The 23114-nt window shown below is 40.7% G+C and overlaps 2 protein-coding genes across 7 annotated transcripts in view; one reads left to right on the top strand and one right to left on the bottom strand.

The window, feature by feature from the left end:
- The window catches only part of PHC3 (polyhomeotic homolog 3), a 52976-nt gene extending 32470 nt beyond the window's left edge, over positions 1–20506 (top strand). For 3 of the 4 annotated variants that reach the window (XM_083613186.1, XM_083613185.1, XM_083613187.1), the window contains exons 9-16: positions 267–417; positions 2062–2315; positions 3995–4154; positions 7987–8101; positions 10862–10997; positions 11094–11325; positions 12898–16432; positions 16480–20506. In XM_083613186.1, the coding sequence (XP_083469312.1) occupies positions 267–417; positions 2062–2315; positions 3995–4154; positions 7987–8101; positions 10862–10997; positions 11094–11325; positions 12898–13052 (1203 nt within the window). In that variant the 3' untranslated portion in view covers positions 13053–16432; positions 16480–20506. The remainder of the gene's footprint in view (positions 1–266; positions 418–2061; positions 2316–3994; positions 4155–7986; positions 8102–10861; positions 10998–11093; positions 11326–12897; positions 16433–16479) is intronic. The other variant, XM_083613188.1, reaches the window with a different exon arrangement.
- Positions 20507–20589: 83 nt separating this feature from the next.
- GPR160 (G protein-coupled receptor 160) overlaps positions 20590–23114 on the bottom strand; it is a 39086-nt gene continuing 36561 nt past the window's right edge. For all 3 annotated transcript variants that reach the window (XM_083613533.1, XM_083613532.1, XM_083613534.1), the window contains exon 2: positions 20590–22441. In XM_083613533.1, coding sequence (XP_083469659.1) covers positions 21371–22393 — 1023 coding nt within the window. In that variant the 5' untranslated portion in view covers positions 22394–22441 and the 3' untranslated portion in view covers positions 20590–21370. The remainder of the gene's footprint in view (positions 22442–23114) is intronic.

The following is a 23114-nucleotide window of genomic DNA, read 5'->3' on the forward strand; positions in this document are numbered from 1 at the left end:
TCAGTACTTCCGGATTCGGCACGGTGCGCAGCCTGAAACATCTGTAACCTGAGGTATGACTGTAATCTTTGCTAAAGTTACATTGATAATAGCTAAAGTTACATTGATAATAGCCTTATTTTGATTAAGTTGGCAATACCTTTATTTCAGTATGGCTGTCCTGCATTTCCCTTCAAAAAAAAAAAAAATGAAGACCCAGGGCAACTAACAATTCCATAAAATATCTGTAGGGTTTGCTTCTAAAAGTGTTTATCTCTTCAATGCAGATTTATCAAGTGGAAGACATGTGTGAGGAGGAGATGCCAGAAGAATCGGACTGTGTGCGTATGGTTAGGACCCCCACTCCACCCACCTTGTCACCTCCTGCTATAACTTTAAGAAACAGAGACGAGCTCGGCTATGAGGAACCTTTTTCAGGTAAGAAGGAATATGGAGGTGTGTAATTATTTAGGGCAGACTCCGGTGTGGTGTCCATTCTTTTCTCTTTGTGCAGTTTTGATTGTGCTGCAAGATAAAGGGATAGAATCTCACCTAGTATACTTGAATGTCTGAATTGTGTCTTGGAGTCAGCAGATTGCTGAAACCAATTTAGATTCAAGGTGGGGAGAGGACAGGGGGGAAACTGATCACCCGCCAACTAGTTCACCTTAGCAGCAAGCAGCCTGCTGGTTTGTAGCTTAAGGCAGACGGAAATGGCAAGAGCCTCTGCTTTTTTTTTTTTTTTTTGCACATGTGCTTCTGCAGCTCAGAACCCTGAAGGAAAAAGAGAGAATTCAAGGGCCTGTTACAGTAGGCAGACATGAGGAAGCCAGGCAGATCCAACGTCAGTAGGAACAGAGGAGGAAGGAGCTAAACAGTTTCAATATGAGGGGAAGCATAAGTGAGCAGCCACATAGCCACTGAGGTACAACCAATGGCTGACATGATTGTGGAATTGGGGAGAGGTGCAGGGGCAGCCTCTTAGGGTTTCACAGACCCCAAAACCAGGCATTATTGACTTGAGGTGGGTGTAGGATTGAGTCTTTTGCCTAATGTGTTTTTTTGTTGCTTGCTCAGAGGCCATGACTAGCAATGTTCATCCGCCCTAAGATCCCCAGATCTCTAGTGCTACCAGTCTCTTAACATCTGTAAGCCAGATGTCTGCCGCCAGCTATCTTAAAACATGTCATGGCAATAGGTGTAACTCAATAACCATTGCATTTTAACCCCCCACACCTTACATTGCATTCCAGTCCCCATCCCAGGCCACAGATTCATCAGATTTGGTGAAAAGCACCAATACACTTTGCTTAACTGGGTATTATTCGGTTAGTTCTCATTTTTAAAAAAATGAAATGTCACAAAGCCAGACTTCACAATTGCTGGTCACTTCTGTTAACCTCTGTCAACACAAGATAACAGTATACAAGAATTGCAGTAGCTATTTAGCTATAGGTAAACTGTCATTGGTGTGCATTTCCTAAAAAATATCCAGAAATGGAATATGTCACAGGCAGAATATTGGGCAAGATGGACCTTAGAATTAAAGAAGTAGCAGTAATAGTTAAGGAACAGAAACATAGAAGGAGGCAGGCTTGCTGGTTGTTTCTCAGTTTCTCAGCATGTACACAAATTAGGGTATACAATTTATCTTCTGCTTATTAAAAATAAAAATATGAGTGTGAGTCCTTTAATGTTACAATAATGTTTAATGGACTAGAAAAATGCTTTAGGCAAGAAAGAAGGATAATTATTATGCACAACAGACTGCTAGCATATTGTCCTCCTTGCACCAATAAATTTCATGCCAGTGGAACTGGATTTCTGTGCTAGTTAAACAATATTGTGATAAATCACATTATGCAAATTGCTATGTTGTGCAGTTCCCGCTCCCAACGGTGCATTTGTGATACTGGTAGGCTCTTGTCTAAGATAAGAGCGCACTGGACAAAAAGACCAGATTATTTTGTCAATTTGTCAGTTGAGAAAACAAGAATTAGGAAGGAATTCTGTAGTGGTGAAGCCGTGAATGTAAATAATGCTTGAGTTGTTTTTTAAAAATAATAATACTGTTTTTTCCAGAACAAGACGGACATCCCTCAATGGCCTCATCAGTTAGCGCTTCTGTAATTAAATCACCATCAGACCCTTCGCATGCCTCTGTTCCACAACCACCTCTTTTGCTTCCAGCAATCCCAACAAGGAGTAACAGCGCATCAGTGTCTCATAAGAACCCTAGCATAGAAAACAAACCTCCACAGGCTATCGTTAAGCCACAAATCCTGACCCATGTTATTGAGGGCTTTGTGATCCAAGAGGGGTTAGAGCCATTTCCTGTAAGTGTGCAATGTTGAGCCATATTTGTATCTTGTTGGTTGGTTGGTTGGTTGGTTGGCTAGTTGGGTTGATTTAGGAAGCAATGTGTTGTGGTTATTTGGGGCTATTGCTTCTCTAAAGCTTTTCGCTCCAAATAACTTTACCACAGACTGAACTTGATTCGAGTCAAATAGCTTATTAGAAACTCTTTCACTGTGGTCAATGGGGTCTGTTTTTTCTTGGTTTAGATGTGTTGCCTCCCTGCAATTCTGAACATAAAGTAGCAGAGCTAGGAGCTAGGACTCATCTGCATGAGTCCCAAAAGACCCCTGCCCTTCAGATTATGTAATTCAGATTATGTAATTCAGGGTTCAGTGGACCAATGCGTTGACTCAGTATAAAAAAGGGGGCAGGAAATGGGAAGGCATCCGATGTCAGGATGTAGAGAGGAGAGCTCAAAGGTAGATAAGATTATGTATTTGTCCCAAGACCTTCTGAGTCAATTGACTCTTCCTTGGGGGCAACCATTAAAGCAAAGATTATGAACCAGTCCTGTAATTGATGCCAAAACATGCAAAACGGTCATGGACTAGAAATAGACTGATTTACCCAATCCAAATCCTGCCAGAATCTTCTAAATGGATTCACTTCTGGATAGGCTGAGCCTGAATGGGCAGTTTTTTTGCCTATACCACACTGTTATTGTTGTCAGCTGTTAAATACAACTTATGTTCAGTCCATCTATTGAACTTCAGAGAGGAAAGAATAAGCAAAGAGGATAGAAAGATACTTGTAGATAGATTCCAAGCCATTTTTATATTATTATTATTATTATTATTATTATTATTATTATTATTATTATTTATATACTGTGTCATTGTCCCCACCTCCCCCTTGAAAAGGCTATAGGTTGATTAACAGCTGCAGGCCTGGTTGAAGAGGAATGCTTTTGCCTAAACTTATTTCCCTGGGGACAGCGTTCCACAAATGGGGAGCCACCGCAGAAAAGGCCCGTTCTCTGGAAAGGCCTCATCACAGATCACAGGGTCTGTTCATATGAGCTATTGGCATCCTGAGCAGCATAAGACATCATAGGTTGAAACCATCACTTTGAATTGGATGCAGAAGCTAAATAGCAGCCAGTGCAGCTGGGCCAGGATTGGTGTTACATCCTTTAGAGGCAGCTCCACGTATAACATCCAGCAGAATTCTTCTACCTTCATAACAGGCAGATTATCTTCCTGAGTCTCTTTTCTTTCCTTTGTACACATTTAAAGACAGAAAATAGACAATGCAAGACAATGGAAGGTAATCTATCAGAAAAGGAGTGGGAAGATATTTTTGATATAACAGGCATTGGATGAATTGAAAATAGCATATATATTTTCTGCGGTGTCTTCTTCTGATACTTTCCCCTATGTTTTGAGATTTCCAAAGCCACAGATAGAAGTCTAAAATAAGCAACTATTTATTTCAAATGAAAAATAGATTTATTTGCTTCTCTTCTCATTCTTCCATTCTCATTTCATCTGTTTTGATTGTTATGTTGGTTTGGAGTTGGACCATAGACAACAAAAGGCACACACCTATTCTTTGTCTCTCTGTGTAGCAATAAGTCTAATGAATGCATGCCCTGACCTTGCAAGGTTATGTGTACTGTTTTCTTGTATCATGATCTTCTTCTTTTCTCTTGTAACAGGTAAGTTGTTCATCTCTTCTAGTTGAGCAGCCTGCAAAAAAGAGGCTGTTGGTGGAGGGCCAGGCAATGAATGTTATGTGTGTGGAGCCAGAGCTGCAGAACAATGCAAAGCACGTAGACAACTCCTCAGACACAGAGTTGGAGGATATAATTACGGAAGGTTTGTGCATCTTATTTAACATACTCTGAGCAACTGTATTTTCTGAAACCTGAGCCTATTCTTTTTTTCCGCCAGAGACTGTTTCCTGAGATTTCTAATTACCATATTTTTCCGTGTATAAGACGAGATTTCCCCCCAATTTTTTAAAGTTTAAAATTGAGGGTTGTCTTATACAACAGAATGTTGCAATTAAATATATACCGTATTTTTCGCTCTATAGGACGCACCTTGTTTTAGAGGGGGAGAACAAGAAAAAAAAATTCTCCCCCTCTCTGCCCAGCGCCCCTTCAGCGAAGCAGCAGGAGGCGCTGCGCAGAGAGGGGGAGAGTTCCCCCCCCCTTGTTCTCCCCCTCTAAAACAAGGTGCCGTTCAAGGTGCATTCAGTCGCCTTCAGGCGGCTACCTTGGAAGCCTGGAGAGCGAGAGGGGTTCTGCCCTAGCCACGCGCAATCTCTCCAGCCGGGAGAGGCTGAGCGGGGCTATGGCTTCTTTAGCCCCGTGTAACCTCTCCAGCAGGGAGAGGCTGCACGCAGCTATGGCAATATCCCCACCTCCCGCAAAAGCCCACAGGAGCCGCACACCCTTTAAGGAGCGCACGGCTCCTGTGGGCTTTTCTACGAGGAGGGAGAAGGGACTGACTGGCTCCTGAGGGCGGAGCTCGTGTGCGGCTTTTGGGGGCTTTTCCTGCCTGCCTCCCCCCAGCATTCGCTCCATAGGACGCACACACATTTCCCCTTCATTTTTGGAGGGGGGAAAGTGCGTCCTATAGAGCGAAAAATACGGTAAATAAATACATGCCGCCATCCATATTCTTACCTCACCCAGCCTCCCCTCACTATTGGTCTCATGACAAGCCCTGGTCTAGTACTCTCCTCCCCCCCCCCCAGCAGCCCCCACTCCAGATATTGTCCCGTCCACCCAGTTCCCTCAGCCGCCCCCTGGCTACCCACCCCCCCCCCATTCCACAAGCGCACTCACTCAGGCAGCTCTGGCAAACGCAGCTCCTCAATCAGCGTTCGTGTCCGCCAGCGCTCGTGGAGTAAATATGGGACATGCCGTAAATACTGAGACAAAAGTGCCACACACAGGCGGGAGAGCTGTAGCTGTAGCTACAGTGGAGTTACACTGAGCTGACAGGAGCAGCCGCCATTACACAGCTTGCCTCACTGTTTGATGTTTAAATATACGGTACTAAATATACCGGTGTTTTGAATATTTAATAAAATATCAAAGTTCTGTTTGGTGTTTAAAATATTTATTTCTTAATTTTGGGCTCAAAAAATAGGGGTCGTCTTATACATGGGGGCGTCTTATACACAGAATAATACAGTATGTTAGGAAAGAGAGTTTCCCAGACGTTGTCACCCAATGCCATATTTTGTGTGGATGCCGAAGTTGTAAATACAGTGGTATGTCGGGTTACATACGCTTCAGGTTACATACTCCGCTAACCCAGAAATGGTGCTTCAAGTTAAGAACTTTGCTTCAGGATGAGAACAGAAATTGTGCTCCAGCGGCAAGGCGGCAGCAGGAGGCCCCATTAGCTAAAGTGGTGCTTCAGGTTAAGAACAGTTTCAGGTTAAGTACGGACCTCCGGAATGAATTAAGTACCCGAGGTACCACTGTAAATGTTTTAGCACCTGATCCAGCTGTTGTCCTTTTTGTTGCACGGAGGTCACAGCCCTGACTGCAGATGCGTATCCTTATCCCCTTCAAATGGTAACACATAAATCAGCAGCATGTATGGACTTCCCTTCCTTGCTTGATCAGGCAACTGCATTACAGTAGGCTCCATTATGTAAAATAATTGCAATTTTGGTGGTTACACAGCCAGATTCCAGTCAGCCTAGTACAGCATAATAAGAACTACATTGATTTATAGACAAGCCCTCCCCCTTTTCATCAAGCTGACAATAGGGAATTTTCATGGCTAGAATCCCAGGTGAAATAACAAGCATAGACAAGAGAGATTCCAACTTTATATACTGAGCCAAGTGAATCTCTTTGGTGCAGGAATAGGGTTGGAGAGCACTACAACAAAAGGGCAAGCATAGGCCAAAAATATGACATAACCTGATTTATGCTGAAATATCTTCATAGAGCCACTCCTGTCTGTACAGGGAATTGAATTTACAGGTGTTTGGCTTTCATACCACTGAAAAGCAGCATTTGGTGTCGTTAAATTCCTCCGTATTTTGCAAACACCATCAGATTAGCCATTGAGCAGTTCCTTTTGTTCAGCTATTGGATATTTCAAAGAGTTAACAGCTTTTATACTACAGAAGCTGTTCAGCAGGTAGTGTTTAGCAAAAGTAAAATAAGATGTAATAATCTCTTATATTTCCAAGATAAGCTGTTGGTCACCTGTTGTACTTTATTTGACTAAAATTCCATGTGGCCTTTCTCATAAAGGACAAGTAGTTCTCAAATTATGTTTTTTTAAATAAAAAAAGTAGCATTGTGTAAAGCATTTCTTCATGTTTTGTGCCAAAATTTATACGTATGCTGTTACGCATCTCCCTCTTACAGTTATTTCTCAGTCTTACGTTTCAGTCTTAACTAAGACATTGGAGGAACTGCAAACAATGAGCCTTGCTGTGCTTGTTGTAATCCACACGAATGTATTATATTTTCCGATAGGATTTATTTATTTATTTATTTATTTATTTGATTGCTTCTGTTTTAATAGTCGCTTTTCTTCAATGAACCTGCAAGAAATAGTGTTTCTGTTCTTTTGTGGTGTCTCAAGTATTTGCATCCTTGTTTTCTCTTTGGTTTGGACTTTACTCACAAGCGGTGTTAGCCTAGTGATCAAATGCTACAGTTAACAGGTTCAGCCAACATTTACTCAAACCATGAATTTGCTTAAAGGCAGCAGCTGGCAACTTGTTCTGCGCCAGGAGTGAGGAAAACGTTTTCATCCCAAGGACTAGATAAAGAACTGGCTCATCCAGTTCTGGGGAGTTTTTGACAGGAGGGTGGCCTCATGCGCCGACACGGTGGGTCAGGATTGGCTCATGGGCCAGTGGTTCCCCATCCCTGATCTAGCAAGACAAATTTTGTGTTCTTAGCTTTCGATTTCCCATTGCCTGCATAGGGTCATTGTGCTGCATTGGAGCTCTGGGTGGTAATACACTGGTAGAATGCATGTTTTGCATGAACATCCTAGGTTCAGGCTGCAGCCTATCCAATCCTTTGCTAGTCAAAGCAGTTGGGCTGAATGGACCTGACTCAGCTTCAGGCACTTTTAAATGTTTGTTAAATTATGCAAAATAAGTATGTTTACAGACAAACTTGCTTGATCTAAATTAATTTATAAGGTAAAGGTAAAAGGACCCCTGACCATTAGGTCCAGTCGTGACTGACTCTGGGGTTGCGGCGCTCATCTCGCTTTATTGGCCGAGGGAGCCGGCGTACAGCTTCCGGGTCATGTGGCCAGCATGACTAAGCCGCTTCTGGCGAACCAGAGCAGCGCACGGAAACGCCGTTTACCTTCCCACCAGAACGGTACCTATTTATCTACTTTCACTTTGACGTGCTTTCGAACTGCTAGGTTGGCAGGAGCTGGGACCGAGCAACAGGAGCTCACCCCATTGCGGGGATTCAAACCGCTGATCTTCTGATCGGCAAGCCCTAGGCTCTGTGGTTTAACCCACAGCACCACCCGCATCCCTACATAATTTATACAAGCCATCAAATACCGTTTCTCTTGGCAATACGGTTTGGAGTATCTTTTCTTTGACAGTTCATCACAGCTTCTGTCGGACTTTTGAAAATGTTTTTATAACTGAGTGGCTCAGACTGACTGAATTTATGTTGCTGTTTCCCTTTAGAGGGGCTGGATGAGATGGAAACGGATCTCCTCAAGTGCGAGTTTTGTGGGAAAATGGGATATGCAAATAAGTTTCTGCGGTCAAAGCGATTCTGCACCATGTCCTGTGCCAAGAGGTATTCTTAATTAGTTATAATTTCAAATATTCCAAAAATTGTGTATAGGCCCGCTTTTTAAACATAGCGCTGGATTTGGGATCAAAATCTTATGAACCAAATAGTTCAGTGGTTAAGAGCGGTGGACTCATAATCTAGTGAACTGGGTTCGAGTCCCTGCTCCTCCACATGCAGCTGCTGGGTGACCTTGGGCTAGTCACACTTCTCTGAAGTCTCTCAGCCCCACTTACCTCACAGAGTGTTTGTTGTGGGGGAGGAAGGGAAAGGAGATTGTGAGCCGCTTTGAGACTCCTTAGGGTAGTGATAAAGCAGGATATCAAATCCAAACTCTTCTTCAGTGAGACCCCAGCATAGGATTTACCCAGCCGAGTGACTCTTTGTTCCAGTTTTGCTAGTGGTGTTTATCAGTTTGTTTTTTAAATAAGCTTTATTTTTACATTTTCAAAAATATAGTCAACTTGCAATTTACACATATTTAACTGGCACAATCACAGTTTTGCATTCTTGGCTGGGGAAAGGGGGTGGAGTCAGGAGAGAGCGGAAAAACATTGGAAGGGGACAGGATAATGGGCTGGGGAACGGTGGCAATCCCACCTGCCACTGCACTCACCCTGGGAGAGCATCCAGAGGTGCAGGGAAAGTCTACAGCAGCCTTGGGAAGAGTGCATACCACCTTCAAAGAGAGCGGTTGGAGAGTGCTGCACTGTGCTTTTTACAGTTTTTAAAGTGCTGTTTTTGCTATGTGCAATTTTGGCTTTATGCTCTATCCCTGGAACTTAAGCCCCATGTAAGTTGAGCGTCTACTGCATGGGTAGGCAAACTAAGGCCTGGCGGCCAGATCCAGCCCAATTGCCTTCTAAATCCGGCCCATGGATGGTCTGGGAATCAGCATGTTTTTACATGAGTAGAATGTGTTTCTTTATTTAAAATGCATCTCTGTGTTATTTGTGGGGCATAGGAATTTGTTCTCCCCCCCCCCCTTCAAAATATAGTCCGGCCCCCCACAAGGTCTGAGGAACAGTGGACCAGCCCCCTGCTGAAAAAGTTTGCAGACCCCTGGTGTACTGTCTTAAAAAACTACAAGTTTATGAAGCATGTAACACAAATTTCCATTTTCCTTCTCTCCCAAAATACGTTACAGTGAATTTCACGTGTTGGATTTTGGACAGTTGTGATTGTTGGGCATTGTTTTCTATTCTTACCTTAACAAGTTGTTCCAGAGAGAGCCATGCACTGCTGGTGGTTTTGTTATTGTACTGTCTCTTCTGACGTGCTGAATAAACATGTACCATGTTTCTCCAAAACCATCCTTAGCTCTCGTGTTTTTTAGAGGTGTAAGTTGTTCTGATAACTTTTCCATAAGAGCAGCGTTCCATGCCCTTTCCAACCAAGTCTCCAGGGTCAAATTAGCAGATGTTTTCCAGTGCCTTGCTATAACTTGTCTGGCTTCAGTCATAAAAAGGATTAACACTTCTTTAAACATCAAGTCTTTCAAATAATCGATAAACAAGCTTACGTTTGGGGTCACAGGGTACCGCTTGACCTGTAATTACAGATACTTTAATCATAATTAATTACCAAAGGAATTCATTCTTACTCCAGTTTCACGACTTATGGAAATAAGACCCCAATTTACCAGTATGATTGATTAAAACATTTATCATAGTAGTTGTTGCTGTTGTTGTTGTTGTTGTTGTTTTAAAAAAGCCAATTAACCCCAAACATGCTACTTATTGTGCTCTAAAAGCAATGTAAAGAAATTAACAACACAACCACCAGCGACTCGTGGAAAAAGTGGTTAGAGAAAAGTTTTTCCCCATCTCATAATAGCAGAGCTCATGAGCCTCCAGTGAAGCTGAATGTTGAAATAAATAAAAGTATTTCTTCATGTAGCACATAGTTGGAACTTTGGAATGGAGGGAAAGAAACAATACTGAACTATACTAGCCCCTGGGTAGAAATTATTTTTGGTGTGGGTCATGGATATGTGGAATGACGGGGGTAGTTTGGGGCACTTGATCCAAGCCATAGCCTGGATTTGCCCCTGTCATGCTTCAGTCCTCCTCTGGTATGTCCCCTTTTCAGCTGCACCTGTATTAGAGCTCCAACACTGGTAGGGTATGGACTGTAGAGGTAATGACAGGAGGAGGAGGGGAATCTGACGGGGGGGGGGGGGGAATCTGAATCTGAAGTCAGAACTCTCCCCACCCTCAGAGAAGATCTGATACTTCCTATTACCCTTGGCTCACCCTCCTAGGAGCCAAAGAATTGCAGGTGAAATCATATAAAACCACAAGAGATAGTAAACTAAAATATCTTGAACTCATTGGCATCCCTTCAAATTATGTATAGATACAGTTAACTCAGAACATTTAGGGAAGTAACATTTATTTTAAACTATGAATTGATGGACTTTGACCAGTAATAATAATAATAATAATAATAATAATAATAATAATAATAATAAATAAAATAAAATAAAAATACCCCGCCCATCTGGCTGGGCTTCCTCAGCCACTCTGGGCTTCCAACAAAATATTAAATGCTGTAATACATCAAACAAATATAATCAAACATTAAAACAGGGCTGCCTTCAGATGTCTTCTGATAAGAAAGGAATTATTTGTTTATGATATTTATTTCTTGCATTATGGAACCAAAGGCTCTGTTGCTTTTTAAAAAAAGTTAGTTCTCACTGAGCATTGACATTCTACTCCCAGAAGCAATTTTTCAGAGTGTTAATTTTTTTTTAATTTTTAGGTACAACGTCAGCTGCAGTAAGAAATTTGGATTATATGGCTCAGACAAAAGCAGTCGTTGGAGCCGGAGCCTTGGGCGACGCGGGCGACGGCCAAGCAGCTCTGATGCAGCTCCCAGGGAACACTTCCTTAGACAGGTCTGTGGAATGCTAACTAAACTCCACGGTGTCCTTTTGTAAGAGTTAATCAAGGAAAATGGTTATACTGTGGTTTATCTGTACTGCATTTTCCAGCTTCCAATTACTTATCCATCTGCAGAAGAAGACTTGGCTTCTCAGGAAGACAATGTACCGGTTGCCATGACCACTCGCTTGCGAAGGCAAAGTGAAAGGGAAAGAGAGCGTGAACTTAGGGAACTGAGAATTAGGAAAACAACAGACAACATGGATTTGTTACCAGCGATACAATCTGATCCCTCCGGATGGACTGTGGAAGATGTTTGGGCCTTCATACATTCTTTGCCTGGTATGGAGATGGAGCACATTTGTTTGTTAAGAATGTCCGATGGCAATATTACTACTTTGAGGGGAGAGGCAGAGGAGGCGTAGGAGAGCTGGTTTGGGTTGCAAAGAAACAGGGTTAATATCGCACCTATTTCCTCTTGTGCTTCTAGAGTTTACTTTCAGAATCCTTGGCAGCAGAGAGGGGTGTCGGGATTTACACGGTGACTTCCAGCAAGTTCTCAGGCTTACCAAAAATAAAATAAAATAAAATCTTGGTCCAAACAAATTAAATGCAAACATTAAAGTGATTTGTAGGGGGGAAAGTTAAGTTTTTAAAAACTGGAACAATAAAAAAGACATTTGCCTAGTTCCAAAATGATATCAGGGTAGGTCCCAGGTGAGCCCGCTCCAGTCAGGGTGCCACCACCAAGTAGGCCTTTTCTCTCGCAGCCACTTAAAACCACTCAGATGGAAACTGTTGTGACAGTTTTCAAAAATAGCTGGTTTATTTTCAGTTCTTAAATCTTTTTCTTTTGCTTCCACACACCTTAGTATGTCCACCAGTACTGTTTCATAATCACTATGGCATTGTTCAGTATCCCTTGGTACATCATTGAGGCTGTTGTGTAGTGAGAGGTTTATGCTACAATAGTGTGGTAACACCTCCCTATTCAACTGAACCCTGATTTCCTTTTAAACATCCCAAATATCTCTTGTTGAAATAACACTGCATTGGCTGAATGTGTTTGCTTAGGTAGCAGCTAGGATCCTGAGAGAGACGCAGTTTCACCCACGCTCCACTGCCAAGAAGTCTCCAGTCAACAGGGCTAATTCACACCACCAACCAGGAGGAAGAGGGCCCGCCCCCCATCCTTGTGTTGTGGTCGGTGCATTGGTTCCTATTCTCAAAGATCAAGCTGTAATCTGTGAACACTTCAGACATTACAGTGTTACGTGATTCCCGTTCTGTTGCATCTGTGTCTCATCTGAAGTAGAATATTAGTGTTTCACACCCCAGAAGACATAAATGGTCTCTTTCAGAGCATTTCAGGTCTATTTCTTATCTCATTATACACGATAAAGCTATTTTTAGCCATCTCACCCCTTGCTTTTTCCTGTAAGACCAATAGCAGTTCTACCACACCTATCAGCCAATCACCCATTCCCACCACCCTTCTGAGTAATACCCCTCCCCACCCTCTCACTATGTATAAGGGTCTGGTGACTTCCGTTTCAGTGTATCTGAAGAAGTGTGCATGCACACCAAAGCTCATACCAAGAACTAACTTAGTTGGTCTATGGAAGGAATTTTTTTATTTTATTTCAGAGCAGGCAGAGATGTGAAGGAACAGGAAGTGTCTGCTGCAATATTTCAGTGGTTTTACAACAGTAGAAAGAGAAGGCCCAGATTGATGAAGGGCTGGAACCCTTGAGAATGTGCGCTCTTTTCTACCAACAATAATGCAAACAAGGATGGAATTATAGGCAAGATTTAGATAAAAGTGGAAGTCATTAAGCCAAGCTTTGGGGGAGGAAATCTTCTTTCAAGATCACACTGCCTATTTTTAAATTAATATTTGTCATTTCCTTGCAGGTTGCCAAGATATTGCCGATGAATTTCGAGCCCAGGAGATTGATGGGCAGGCTCTCCTCTTATTAAAAGAGGACCATCTCATGAGTGCAATGAATATTAAGCTAGGACCTGCACTGAAAATCTGTGCACGAATCAACTCCTTGAAGGAATCCTAGTGGAAAATAAGGCTTTAAATCACAGCTTCCACCATATGACAGACTTGTAATAAAACAGCATCTTAACGTTTGATATGATTATTACTGCTGTGTTTTGCTAAGCATCCTTTTCCACATAAAGACTGTTGGAGGAGCATATCTAATGTAATCTTCCAAACCTTCCAGTAGTTATCCAGCTTATCAGGAAGCATAAGCTGTGTTGGCAAGTTGTTGTAGTAGTCAAATGCAGGGCAAGGAGAGTCAGTGGAAAGCTCTATGAGGCTTCTGTAATATGTTGCGAGTGATGCTTATTCCAAAAAGGGGATTATTTAACATTCAAGATTTAAGCTTTTTTTAGAAAATGTAAGCTTGATATAACCTTGATTACAGTTTCAAATTGTGTTTCTATACACTTTTTCCTTTGTAGAAAGCTTTTTAAGAATATGGATTAACAGAAGAGTCCACAGAGTCTGTGGAAGCACTGATTATGGTAAAATGCTATGCATTTAATTGTGCTCTTTTGAGTTTCAATTAATCCTGAGCGTATAGTTTGAAGGGAACTTGCAACTGACTTCCTCTTCTCTCATAACCCTACAGCTGCCCCACCACTGTAGCATTCTCTTTTAAGTGCTGAAGCTTTTCTGTGAACATGCAAGATATTTTGTAAATGCAGTATACCTTCCACTGTCAGAACCTTGGTCACTTGAATTCCATGTCAGCATAAGCATCCCTCTCATGTGTACAAACCTATGAATGTTTTTTGGGGGGGTGGGGGAAGGGGTGGGGGTATTCTTGATAAATGAAGTTGTACAGTTAGGTGTGATGCACATAATGGCAAAACTGCTGAGAGCTGGAACGGCGGTGTGGCACACTTCCCAGACGATAGTAAAAAGCACATACATGATGATGATGATTCTTTGTATGCTGCTATGCACTGAAGAGGGCATTATGTTGTTATTGTTCTGGTTTTTTTCCCTTCTTTTTGCTGGTTTAGACCAAAGGAGTTAATGTACACCTGTTCAATGGAAATGTGTCGCCCATACGCTGGTGTGCAACTCCGAATTATTGAATAATTCTCAAGGGCAAATTGGATCAGCAGACGTTTCTAGACTTCGCTTTCTTTCTATAGTTCTCTCGCCTCTCCATTTGCAGGTGTTCTGGTGGACGCTGCTGGGGACGTTGTTCTTCCCTCTCCATAGGGAATAAGCACTTTTTGAAATCACAATGGTTTTTCTTTGTAACATTTCCTCGCAGCCCAGTGTTATCTGCAGCAGTTATTCATGTTACAGCAAGGACCCTAAACCAATGGCACCAAAGTATTAAGAGTAAGTGTTCAGAAGTTTGTCCTCTGTATCTGAGTAGGAGTTTGAATCATTCTTTGGAAGATCTTCTACCCCACTGTTAAGTTAGCATGATGCTTCAGTGAAATGGGGCCCAGTTCACTGAGTACTTCTCCTAAGCCAGACCCATTAACATGAATGAGTGTGTCATAAGACTAAGGGATCTCTGTTCATTTTAATAGAGCTTGTTTAAAAGAAATGTCTTATAGATTGTGATCATCATTTAACTGAATGTGAATCTTCCACAAGGGCTTATGGCTCAGTAAAATGTTGTTTGTTTTATTGGGTATTAACATTGTACCTGTTGATTTAAGGGTGGTTTAATTAGCAAAAATACTCAAGACTACTGGTTTTAGCCCTATTGGTTTTTTTAATCTCAAATTTAGGAATGCGTTCAGAAAGGTATTATAGTTAACCTTCAGCAATTAATCCGTTAATTATTATCAGAAGCTCAAAGTAAGTAAATTCTTTATAGTGTTAAGGAGAGCTACCAAACATTTACAGGTGTGTATAGTAAAGGTTCGAGAATTACAAAGTATTAATCATTCTCCAACTCCTCGTATTTACTGCGCATAGATTCTTTTGCATATGAAACATGCAAACATGTTATAGGATGCAAAGTAGTTAAAGCTGCCTCCAAATCATATGGTCTGGTTCTTTACGGAAATAGTAGTTGTGAACAGCTAACTGAACTGGTTCTTTGCCTAAACAGTATTGGTAACTGTAAGTTCAGAAAACTGGTAAAGGTGTTTTTTTTGAGAAAGCACAACAGGAGGATTTCAGAATTAAGAGCTTTCTTCCACATTTTGGAGGATGGACAGACATTAGTTGTTCAGTCCTACTCACATGGGATTTAGGTGGGGAACATTTGAGCCATTTTAGTCTCATTTACTTCACAGAGATTAAGGCTGAAGTATGATGCGTATTTATGTGGGAGTAAGTCCCGTTTTAATTCTGTGTGACAGTTCTCAGTAAATGTGTACTGGGCTGTAAATCACATGAATCAAAATATTTCAATTTAACTGAGTGCTACACAAAGCTTATTTTGTTTTGTAAATTGCTATTATTATTATTTTTTATTTTAAGTCTCTTATTTTAAGCATCTGGGAACTGGAATAATGTTACATCTCCTGTAATTATAAATAGAGCACAAATTCATATCCATGGCCAAGTGGTTATTACATAAACATTATATAAATTATACCAAATGCTCAGTTACTTTCATTAGCTGCACTATGTATAGGTTCACAGAGAATCCTGACAATAATTATAGAGTAATATAGTATATTAAAGTACTGTGGGTCTGAGGATAAAAAGTAAGAACAGAAGCACAGATAATTCTGCCCTGAATTGAAACATTTGTTTGAGCTGTCTCCAACAAACCAGTTTGTCCTGCAAGATGTACTGCTCAAAGAACCAGGCGCTTACCTTATCCTAATATATCAGCCTATCAGTTTGATCGGGTCCTTTCTCTCCCCTCCCACTCAGACTGTGGCAATGGTGGCAGACCAAACAGAGCGGCAAAGAAGACTGGTACTGTGGCAAGCTGCTGTCATAGCACCACCACTCCTGGCAGAAGCTATACAGAGAAGTTTCTGTATTACGCAAAAGCAGACTGGTTATTGCCAAAAGGCAGTGCCTGTTGCTCTCAGCATTGACCTCAGGACAGTAAACTTAGACTTTGGGACAGATAAAGAAAGCACATCATCTCCTCCTTGTTCATCCCCTACAACTCAGCTTGTCTCTTTATGGCAATAGCATTCCTGCCCCCGCCCACCATAGAAGGTAATGTTTCACAAGCCATTCCAGTGTATCCACTGGAGTTCCCTCCTTAATTTAACCAAGTTTGTATGCCACTTAATTATAAATGAAACCCCCAAGCAGGTTACAAAATTGTACACTAATTAGTTAATACAGGTAAGGCTTAAAATAATTCTTTTTTTAAAAAATCAAATTATAATTAAGGAGTTAAAAATATATATTATGAGCTAGAATTACTGATTAAAATACACATCAACTTTGCATGTCTAGGTAGGCTTGCTTAAACAGAAAAGTTTTTAGGCTCTGAAAAGAGGCAGTATAGGCACCTGCCTAAAGGCAGTGGGCAGGAAGTTCCAGAGTCTGGGAATTGCCACTCTAAAACACTGATTCCTAACAGCATGAAAAGGAGCACGATCAAGTGAGAAACTAAAGTGGTTTTCATAGCTTGATATAATAGGCTAGTTTGGGCCCTGAGTGAATGGATTCGTTTCAGTTTGCCTTTAAGTGTTACTTAGCATGATGTGGCTATAATTAGTATTTATTCTTTAAGATGGCTAATTTGTAAGGAGGCAGGTGTGTGTTCTTAATTACATTTTAACACTGTATGGAGCAACATGGACGTGTATGGACTACATGGTATTGAGCTTCAGTCCTGCCCAACAGTTAGGAATAGCACTTGGGTTTCAGATTCCTTTAGTAGTGCTTGTAGCATTTAGGGGATGCCGAGAAATAATTGCACAAGGCTTGTTAAAAGTGATCTTCAGTGCTTGTTTGAATACAGCAACAAGTGGAAGCACATTATTTGCTTGCAATTATCAGCACCATTATCAGCGTCAGCGTTTCAGGGCTAATTCTCACTTTACATTTTGTACTCAAGTACAGCTTCTAAAAGAACAGGATGTGAAATGGTGGTAATTTGCATGGGTTGATAGTTTGGGGACTATTTACTGAAGCTACAGGCTTACTATGGAGTATTTTAAATTTTAGTCCTAAGGTAAATACAATGTTTTCTTCTCCTTTTAATAAAATTCCCTGCCTCTTTGGATCACATCCTTGATTCTAGTCAAGTGATGGCATTTATAGAAGTTAGAAATCTGAGTCGTACTTGGGCTGTGTCCAGTCACTGTTAGTTGCAAGGTTTAGAATCTAATGGGAACTACAAGAAACAGTATGCTTGGGGGTGTTTGGGGGAAGCATGTACCAAGTCACACAGAAACTTGCACTACTATTCTGGGCAATCTTATCATTTATAGACTGTGCCACCTGAGTTGGCCACACCTCAGGTCTTCCTCATAAATTAGCAAGCATCTGCACAAGGACAAAGCATATTTCCCATGTGGGTTTCAGGCACAGACTGCACAAAATTATACTCCTGACGCTCCAGAACACTTTTACATTAGATGGCTATTTTCCATATACCAAGCTGTAATAGGATTAGAAACGTCAAATGGCGCCAGATGTAGTAGTAGCAGCCACCTCTCATCGCTGTCAGTTTAATGACGTGTCACAGTGTTCAACCTTTTTGTATTGACGCGGGCTAAAATCCCATGATTGTAAACAGCCATGGAGACTTGACAGTAGACTCCACAAGTGTGCAATGTAAATATGCATCAGGTATATGTGATGGAGTCATCTGCAGGAAAAGGGCATAGAAAACTGCCTTTTTATATATTTAAAACAAAATTAAGGACATGAGCCAGAGTGAGGGCTCAAGTGCCTTTCAGTGTTTGAGAATCATTTGATGATTCACCTGCTTAATCTCCCCATCAGTGATGCACCAAGTGATGCTTGTTACGTTTGAGTAACTCCATGGGATCACCTTCTTGTTGGGCAGGGATCAATGCCTGCTGACATTATCCTGGGAGTAAGGACATGTGAGGGATTTAAACACAGACTAACAAAGCTTGGCTAAAGCTATTGTATGTGGAGAAGAGAAGTGTCATACTTGACTCAGGCAGTATTTTATGAGAATGAGGAAAAGACATTAGAAATGGAGTGATGGCAAAGCAAGTGCTGGGTGCAGTTTTGATGGAAGTTACTTCACATCCTTCATTTTCTCTAACAGGATGGAGCAGTCATTTAAACTGCAGCTCCCTTGCAGCACTAAGTTAGGTATAAACAAGCAGCTTACATCATATTTCATCACCAGTGTTATTATCTCTTCACACAAATCTGTTAAGTAAATATTCACTCCTGAAATGCAAACTTGACATATTCTTCCCATAACATTTGCATGTAATTTTTTAAAGAAAAATGCTTGCTCTAAAATATGTTCTTTCTGATGTTATCAGTGAAATCTAAGTAAACATGAACAGTTTACATTTCAGTAAATATGATTCTAATGAAGGCATAAAAAACAGATTTGTTTGCAATAGTAGGAGAAAGTTCCCTGCATATGTCTGAAGCTAGTCAGTTACAGTAAATGAAAGCCTCATAAAGCACAAGATTTCAACCTTTGTTGTGTCCTAACAACTAAAAGATAAAAGTACCCCATATAAGTGGTCTACGAGCTGTTCCCTAAGTAGCCGTAGCCTTTCTTGACTTCTTCCTGTTGTTTTAGATCTTGGCTAGCAAACTGACATTACAATAATCCTTCCCCATTTCAGACCTTATGGGAATTTGTGATTAAAGATCCTATGATCAAAGTACTAAAGTTGGCATGCAGTTTGAGGAAGGGGGAGAATGTTGGCCCAATGTTTGTTCCAGCTAAATATGGTTTTCTGATGCCAGGATCATTATGTTCAAACTGGCACCTTATTTAAGCAAGATCATCTGGAATCAGTGCCATTGGGGAAAACCTGAATACATATATTAACTCTATTATTATATATATAATCTCATTTGTATTAGGAAATACTTCTGGATTTTTCTTTTCTGGATTTTTTGTTAATATTCATGGTCTTTTAAAACATCTGATGCTAGAGTACCTCTGTTATACTGCCTTTCATAAATCTGTTGGGTTTATAAATATGTTAATAATTCCTCTCTATGGGTGTCTAGTTATATAGATTGACAAAAGTACTGTGCCCTCCAAAAAAACCTATAGGATAAAATTGGCCCTATGGCCTTAAACATTTCTGACTCTGAAAAATGACCATTTTGTGTTCTTTACCCTTTTCATAATGGATGAAATAATATTTCTGTTATGTGAACCAGTAAATGGATGAAACATAATCTTAACTTTACTGCCTCTTCTATTGCACTAATATCTGAAAATGCTCTTTAAGCAGATAAAGTACTTAACTACAATTTATAAGCTTGTAAACTAAATTCTTTACGTTCTGAACCCCGTTTTTGTATTTATCCAGGGTAATTTCTCCCTCTCTTCTCTTTTGTTACATCTATGAAAGCCAACACAGAGACAAGGGTTATGTGAGGAATTAGCAAATTTGTGTGAGGCTGAGAGACAATGGGACTTTGAGTATATTTGCATATAAATTTGTGTAAAATTAATCACACTTCCTTGTGTGCCTCCTCGAGAGGCCCAGAGGGTGGCAACACAAGAACGGGCCTTCTCTGCAGTGGCTCCCCATCTGTGGAATGTTCTCTCCAGGGAAGTTTGCCTGGCACTTTCATTATACATCTTTAGGCGCAAGGTAAAAATGTTCCTTTTTAACCAGGCCTTTGGTTGATTTGATTGACATCCTATGCCCTTTTAAAATGTGGGGTTTGGGGGGGGGTTATTGGGTTGTTGCTTTTATTTTGATTATGTATTTTGTGGTTTTATATTTTGATTTTATTCTGTGAACCGCCCTGAGACCTCTGGGTACAGGGCGGTATATAAATTTGATAAATAATAATAATATATGTACGTCTGTGTTTGTATCATGGAATGGTACTTCGATTTTCCTAAACAAGTGGTTTAAGCATATGTAGCAACAATTTGGCACTTTCATTGTTTCCAGTGAAAGTTTTGAAAAATTATCCCTCCCCTAATTAAGCTGTATCATTTTTACATTTAAAGAATAAGCCACACAGTGATTTCGGTAAAAATTGATCTATATGTATCCTTTTTATATAAAAAGCACTTTCATATTTACATAGCATGTGGATGAATTTTAGATTCTCATATTTGTTATGGTCTGTAGGAGTGATGTAAAATTTACTTGTTATTAAATCTGTCCATGAATAATCAGATTATACAAAGGATGAATCAAAGCACCTTATACTATTGCTGCTTCAATTTGCTTGTAATTGCACCTTTTGTTATTGGCACACACTTTTTTTTAAATTGAGCATTCTTATGTGGTAATATTTGCTTCCTGTGGGGTTAAATATTTGACCTACAGCATCACCAACTTGGTTTATAGTTGAATTTTACATTGAAAGTGTGAATACAGTGCTGCAGAAATAAAAGCTACTTCCATTTGTCTAGTTTGATGTCTTTTTTCACGTTGAGGGAAGAGTGAGAGCCACTGATTACTTTATTTCAAATATGTTGTTCAAACACTGTGTAATAAAACTATTTATATTTATTTATATACCGCCCTATACAATATAAAAACACAAAATATATAATCAAAATAAAAGCAAGAACAACCCAATAACCCCCTGCAAATAATCAGAGAGGGAAAATAGAATTTAAAACACACATACACAATATTTGTAATGAAACATATAAAAATACGCACCCATCAGGTATCATCAAGGATTAAAAGATCAATTTAACTGTCTTTCAAATCAAAACATTTTAGCCATTGGTGTTTTTCCCAATTGCAACCATTCATAGAAGCTCTTTGATCCAGTGGAAGCTTCCATGGAGGGGCGCTAGGAGGCAATTTTCTATTATCCCCCCTTCTTTCTGCAGCCCTTGCCCCCATCCCCAAATCTGTTCCAAGGGTTGAGGAAACCTTTGGGGCAGCATTTGGTGGGAGCAGGGAAGGTGGCATTGAGGGCTGCAAGAGAAAGGTGGAAATTGCAACAACTGCCTTCTTCCGTCCATGGTAGCCTCCACTGGATCTGAGAGCCTTGAATGAGATGAGGGCAGAATTTGGTTATTATTACAAACAACACTGCTGGGCACCTTTGACAGTAATTTGTCATTATTTTGAAGTAAGCACCCATACTGGAAATCCAACTTGGTAAACAGCACACAATTACATTATAGCACCACTCACATACACATATTGGTGATCCCTCCCCCCCAAAAACCTACAAAAGTTTACAAATGTCGCAGAATAATACAATCTTCCCCCAAGCTATTATGGTAACTCAATATTCACCTCTCGCAGCTGCTTGCTAACAGATTAAACTTTGGGTGGTGGGCTTTTGAGTTTTCTCTTCATCCTGGCAGTTGAATGGGGCAAAGCAGAATTTCCAGCTGACAAATGGATCCACATCCCAAGTCTCTTCTGTCATTTCAATCTGGTGGCGCCTGACCCAAAATGCGATTCCAATAATAAAGCTGTTGGCAAAATAAAGCCAGGGAACGTTCATCTCTATGCAAGCAGGAATCTCTGCACCAAGGAACAGGATTAGCATTTGAAGGAGCACAAATGGTGCCCAAGTGCCAATAAAGCAGATAAGAAGTCTTGTCAAAAAATGCTTCGCAGAGTCTCTGAGGCTGCACTCAGGCATGTAAGGGAAGAACAAAACAACCTCTCTCTCGATGGAAATTAGTTTAATTGATTTTACCATGTTCACAACTTCTGACCAACAGAATACAAGAACCAGGCATATGATAAACAGCATGCCTACCGTCAGCCAGTAGCTCTGGCTGCTGGTGTAGAAAGGGCACTGGTAGGCGGAATTGGAATGGCTTACCTCAAGTCCTATAGAGCTGCCTGGAAGATTCAGAACATAAAAGAGAACTGAAATCCACGTGAAGGCAACAGCAACTGTGTATAGTGATCGCCAACACATGTTAGGACGCTTGGAAGTTTGGGTTATTGTAAGGTAGTAATCCAAACCAGCTACAAAAGAAACTGGGTAAAATAAGATTCCATAGGCAAGGGCTGCTATCTGAGCCAGAAGACAGATATGATACACAGTAAATCGGACGCCTAAAAGCATGAAATCCTGAAAACAGGCGATGAAGGACATAGTTGCTAGAAGCACAAAGTCAACAAAGGCTAGTGAATTGCAGAAATAGCCCATATAACTCTCACGGAGATTTGGTTTTTGGACTTGTAACAAAAATAGATTGAGCATGACTTTCCCAAGCATGATGAGCAGAAGAGCTCCACTGGCTTCAGAATGATGGGAGGCTTGGCCATGTTGAAAATATGAAAAGGAACAGTTCTCACAGAAAATGGCAGCCATTATTTTGGATGGAGTTGAGTATTACTGAACTTTATTTCCAACGCATACCTAAAAGATAAAAACAAAGTTTTGTTAGTTATTTCTAGATTCTTAGATACATAATTAAAATAGCAGTACAAGCTATACATTAAAAGCTCGTTGGAATAAAATATGTTTTCAAAGACTTCCTAACAACAAAGAGGGATGCTGATCAATACCTCCAGGGAAGGGATCCCACAACTGCGATGCCTCCACAAAATCGGGTATGTCTATCCATATTAAAAGATATTGCACAATCAACCCACTGCCAGAGGAATCCATATAAAAAGTTTATTTTTCTTATCCAGCAGGCTTTAAATCATGCCATATTCATATGTTGCCATTCTTCCATTTTCTCTGCCTTGCTCACTTGTCAGGAGAATGAACACAGAAAACCAAGATGTCTTGTGTTTTGCTTTCATCACTTTTAGGAAAGCATAGTGGTGAAGCTTTTGCATGTATGCAGTCTCATATTAAATCCCTGGCATCTCAATCTTAAAGTCAAGTAGCACCGCTAGAAACACCTCTGTCTCAGACCTTTAAAAGACATTGCCAATCAAAACAAACAATGCTAGGCTGAGACGGACCAAAAAATCAGCCCCATTTCCCAGTACAGTGGTACCTCGGGTTACATACGCTTCAGGTTACAGACTCCGCTAACCCAGAAATAGTGCTTCAGGTAAAGAACTTTGCTTCAGGATAA

This window comes from Podarcis filfolensis (assembly GCF_964270895.1).
Source record: "Podarcis filfolensis genome assembly, chromosome: 5".
Classification (NCBI taxonomy): Eukaryota; Metazoa; Chordata; class Lepidosauria; order Squamata; family Lacertidae; genus Podarcis; species Podarcis filfolensis.